General features: G+C 34.1%; 1 protein-coding gene across 1 annotated transcript; it reads right to left on the bottom strand.

Annotated features, from left to right (window-relative positions):
- Positions 1-1,075: 1,075 nt before the first annotated feature.
- Positions 1,076-1,745, bottom strand: LOC132296216 (uncharacterized). The gene is made up of 2 exons (XM_059794431.1): positions 1,411-1,745; positions 1,076-1,160 (listed from the first exon to the last, which is right to left on the bottom strand). The coding sequence occupies exons 1-2, from the start codon at positions 1,743-1,745 to the stop codon at positions 1,076-1,078; spliced, it is 420 nt and encodes a 139-aa protein (XP_059650414.1).
- Between the last annotated feature and the right edge of the window lie 3,057 nt (positions 1,746-4,802).

Raw genomic sequence — 4,802 nt, 5'->3', positions numbered from 1 at the left:
CTGAAATGCTGTACCTACATCACTCTTACTTTAAAGAAGAGATATCAAGGTCATTCGAGTACATTCATCAATAAATGAAACAAAATAATGAGCATTATAAAGTGAAGGAATTTTTTCAGGACCCCAAATATTCGAGTGAATAACCGTAAAAGGTTCTGAACTTTTATTCAAATTTGGTAAATAAGAAATACAATGGCTCTTGGCCGTTCACAAATTTCATAGTGAAAGTATAAATCACTTAAACACGAAAACAAATGCGGTTGTAACTTCTTAAGATAACCAAAAGAAAGATGCCCTAGTCTTTGGTGCCATAACCATACGATTGCTCAAGCTTTATCTTCAATACTTGTTTGATTCGTTTGAGTGAACTTTGACCCCCCTTTTTCCGTCAACTCCAAATAATAAAGTTTGCCCCGTCTAACACCATAACCAAGAATCTTTCGGATTAGAATGTCCTGAAAAACACAAAAGGAAGGCTAAAAAGTTACAGAACATGCAAGGGTAGAGGTAATTTGGCTAATAGAAAGAAGGTTATATTCAAGGGATGGAATAACAAGAACAGTATCTAAAGTGATAGAATCGGACAAAGTAACAGACCCCTCCCTAGTAATAAAAGAGGTACTACCATTAGCTGTGGAAATAATTGATTGAGAAGGAGGGTTAAGAGATTTTCACTGATAAAAGTCCCTAGTCATATGATCCGATGCACCTGTATCAATATTCCAAGCACTATTCTTGGAAGTCACACAGAGTACAGATGCTTTACCAAGTATACCTGGGTAAACAACATTTGCCATTGGTTGCACCTATTCCTCTTCCGTAGAAGTCACCATGGCTTTTCCACCAATATTTTTTTGAGTCTTCTTTATAAAATCCCACCAGTCAGGATAGTCAATAATCTCATAGCATCGTTGTTTCGAATGGCCCGATTCACCACAATGAGTACATACTCGCCCTCTAGATTTTCCAGTAGCCTGATTACTTCGATTTTTTAAAGGCCCGATGATGGTCCTTGTCGAGTTTGGTTAGCCATCATCGCCGAGCTCTCAGAGATTGGATGAGATCCTCCCATTATCTACTTCTGCTGATACTCTCTCCGGGCATATGCATACAGCTTCTCGAGGTCAAGCTTTGGATTTTCACAAGATTTCTCCACGAACCTGTTCAAACTCAGAGTCAAGTCCGCTTATAAAAATATGAACTCGAAGCCTCGCCATGGCCGAATGCAACCGAACCACTCATTCAACTGTTGTTGCCTGTGACATAGTCCTATGATCAATCTCCTGAAAAATAGCAACAAGTTCATTCTAGTATGTTGATAGAGGGCGGCCATTCTGCTTGGTAGAAAAAGACTTATGATTCAATTAAAAAATACATGTTTCATCCGATCCGTCATAGAAGGTTTTAGACACCGCCTCCCATATCTCCTTAGCCATGGGAAGATGAATAAATCGCTGCATCAATAATGGGTTCATCGAGCCAATAAGCCAACTCTTGCCTCGATGATTTTCGGTTATCCATGCCTCCAATTTTGGATTTCCAGGTGCGGGTTTTGTCACTTCTCCGGTGAGATACCCAGCCTTGATACCAGCACCAACCTGGATCTCCACGAGTTGAGACCATAATGAGTAATTAGTCTCATCCAGTATAATTCTAGTTGGAAATGTAGAATTGTCTTGGTGGACTATGATCTGCGGTGCCGGAGTAGGGGTTGGCACGGTAATTGTGCCTGAAGTAATCACCATTTAGACTAACAAACAAGAATAAAATTCAAAATACGAAATTCGGAATACGGAATACGAAGAAGAAGAAAAAAAAAATTCTTAGAGTTGCTCTGATACCATGTTAGAAATAGAGAGAATGAGAGGATACAATGTATTGTATTACTATATTGAATCAAAATATACAACCACAGATGGGGTCTATATAAGTGAAGATGGGAGGTAGGTGAGTGAGTGTTGCCCAAGCAAATCTATACATGGAAATAGAGGGTAGGTGAGCCGACGGCTATACAAGGTGAAAACCCTAACCCTTATAATCTAACAAGAATAAATAAGTTACAATATATCGATCAACTATCCTGATTATAACAATCAATTAACAAATCAATTTGGGAGAATTTACATAAATATATAAGGAAATACAGCTCATGTTGACATTTAAAACCACTTAAATGGTACCTGACTTTTGATTTTTTTAACTTTTGAAAGTCTATAAATAGTGGTGCTACACATTTGTCACTCATATTTGATTTGCACCTTTTGGAAGTCTATTTTGTTTGGGTTATCAATTATCAAGTTGCAAAAGTTGATATCAAATTTCAGAAGTTCTATACAATTATTTGGGTTATCAAATTCAAGAATTCACATCAGTGTTTCATTATTTTCACATTTCAAAAGGTTTGGTCATCTCCAACAACATGGTCTGGATCTCTTGTTTTTTAACAATTTCTACTCAACATGTATTATCTTTTCTCTCTTTTTTACCCCAAATACAATAATATTATGGAGTAATGGTTCTAAGAGGTCTCTCTCATGAAAAGAGTTATGAGTTCTCCTTATTTAATCATTGAATGAAACAATTTTTTTAAATTGTGAAAACTCAAATAAATTATTTAATGCATCTAAGTTAAAAAAAAAAAATAGGAGAGTTCCTGACGCTTCTCATAATAAGGTCTCTTAGGAGCATCACTCAATATTCTAAACATGGCTGAAGAATTTTTTTTTTTTTAAAGGTAAAGTCTAACTTTTGTCTCCACTGGTGTTTTCTTTTTCTTTCTTTGTTTTTTTTTTTTTTTTTTTTTTTTTTTTTCCTTCTTTTCTTCCAGGCAAGGCATCAGAAAAGAAAAAAGATAAAAAATAAAATAAAATAAAATAAAAAAAGAGAAAGTGAGAGGGAGAGAGAGACAATTTGGTATACGTCATATTCAATATATATATATATATATATATATATATATATATATAAAGAGCAGTGATAGAGAAATCGAAAATTTCTACCGAAAAAAATACCGAACTTGACGTGGCTATATATAGTCATGTCAGACAATTTTATTACGTGTAAGACGCTAACTCCTTTTTCTCTCTCTTCCTATTCGTTTCTCTTTCCTCTTCTTCATCAATTCTTCTTATCTATCCTCTTTCTCAAAATCTAGTGGTCAAATTTCTCCAGATTAATTCTAGTTTGAGACTAGTCCAAACGTTTGGATAGAACGTATACACATAGCAAAGTTTTAGTTTGATTTTCATGGATACAAAATTTAAAGGACAGAAACAATAGTTGTAGTTTTTTGATTTTGTACCTTCTGTATTGGCAAAACATTGAAATTTAAAATTTTTTTTTTTATCTTCAATTTTGCAAAATCAAAAGGAGAGACACAAAACCAGAATCAATTGAGATAAAGATTGAATAGAGAAGAAAAACCTAGAATTAGAGGAAGCGAGGAGAGAGAAACGAAGAGGTATCTCACACGCGCGTTTATGCTTTTAGGAAATAATCTGACGTGGTTAAGCCACATTAAGTTCGACTTCTTATTCGGTTGTTTGGTTCGGTTCTCATATCATTTTCTCAAAAAAAAAAATCTAGAGGGTAGAATGATTGAAAAATAATAATAATAATAATCTCAATCTTCAACTTGGGCTGCATAGAAATTTACTTTTATAATGCCAGAAGTTATCTATTATTTCTTTTAAACAAGTACAACACTATCTTAATGTTCACAACCCTAATTTAGAAATAAAAAAACACTATCAGGTAAAACAATTAAAGAGTATCATGTCTTAAGAAAGCACCCGATGGACTTCATCCTTTGCGTAGATTTGTATCAGGATTATATTTTTATTTTTTATTTTTAAAGTGAAATATTTTGAAAAGTTGTGTAAATTGTTTTTTTTCTGTGAACTTGTTCATTCTTACATTTCACAAATTACTCATTACGAAATTCGAAATTTTCGCCTCTTCTTTGACGAAAGAGAGAAGGTGCAACTTGATCGATTGAATGAAATAGATTGTGCATACATCTCATTGTAGAACCGGGCCAATTCATGTGATGGATCATCAAAGTTTATAGCACTGACTTCTCTTAGAATGCACAAGAAGGTTCACTAAGTGGTATGGGGACCAATGAGTTTGGAAATCGAGCTGTAAAGAAAACATAGAAGAAGGCACGGTGGATGCAAAGTTGGATAGACTAATTATTTCTCAAGGCCCAATGCCATAAGCATGCATGACTTGAGTCGCCCACTGTCCACCACACTGTTTATCACGGCAGATTATATACTCGATTTCTTTTTCTCTCTCTGTTTTTTCCAGATGAGAAATTATATATTCATTTTTCTTAATGGATCATATCATTTTTTTAATTATATATATTAGTTATTAGAAAAGGGTTTGAATAATTGTGACACATAAGAATACAATAAATGTTAATTCTACGTAGACAAAATGATGAGTTATAATCTCAAGGAGTCCGTCTAGTTAAAAAAATCTTGAGCTGTGGTGTCTCATGTATAAACAATTCTTTTGGGGTCATGTCCGTAAACATAGTCCTATCTTTACCTGATCCGTATGGGTGTGGAGGGGATGCCTTGCACAAGTTTTGTGAATTAGTCGAGGCAAAGTTTCTACTACCCTGGTTATTGAAAAAAAAAAAAAAAATTGCTTAAGAATTTGGATATTTTCCCGATATTGTGAGATTTAGCAATATTACTGCTTAAGAATTTATTTTCATATCAATCCACATGATGTAAGTCACCAAAAATATATATAAATAAAAAGGTGTAGTAAACTTCATCTTTCTTTGG

This window comes from Cornus florida, unplaced genomic scaffold (genome assembly GCF_030987335.1).
Source record: "Cornus florida cultivar Cherokee Brave unplaced genomic scaffold, ASM3098733v1 CherokeeBrave_3.0.0_Hap2_Chr02, whole genome shotgun sequence".
Lineage (NCBI taxonomy): Eukaryota > Viridiplantae > Streptophyta > Magnoliopsida > Cornales > Cornaceae > Cornus > Cornus florida.
This window is presented reverse-complemented; position numbering and strand designations above follow the sequence as displayed.

Bases quoted from the DNA above. Each gene is read 5' to 3' on its own strand.
- LOC132296216 (XM_059794431.1), bottom strand. From the start codon at position 1,745: ATGGTGATTACTTCAGGCACAATTACCGTGCCAACCCCTACTCCGGCA. The intron at 1,161-1,410 runs GTCTAAAACCTT...GAGTTTGAACAG, and splicing joins AAGGAGATATGGGAGGCGGT to GTTCGTGGAGAAATCTTGTG.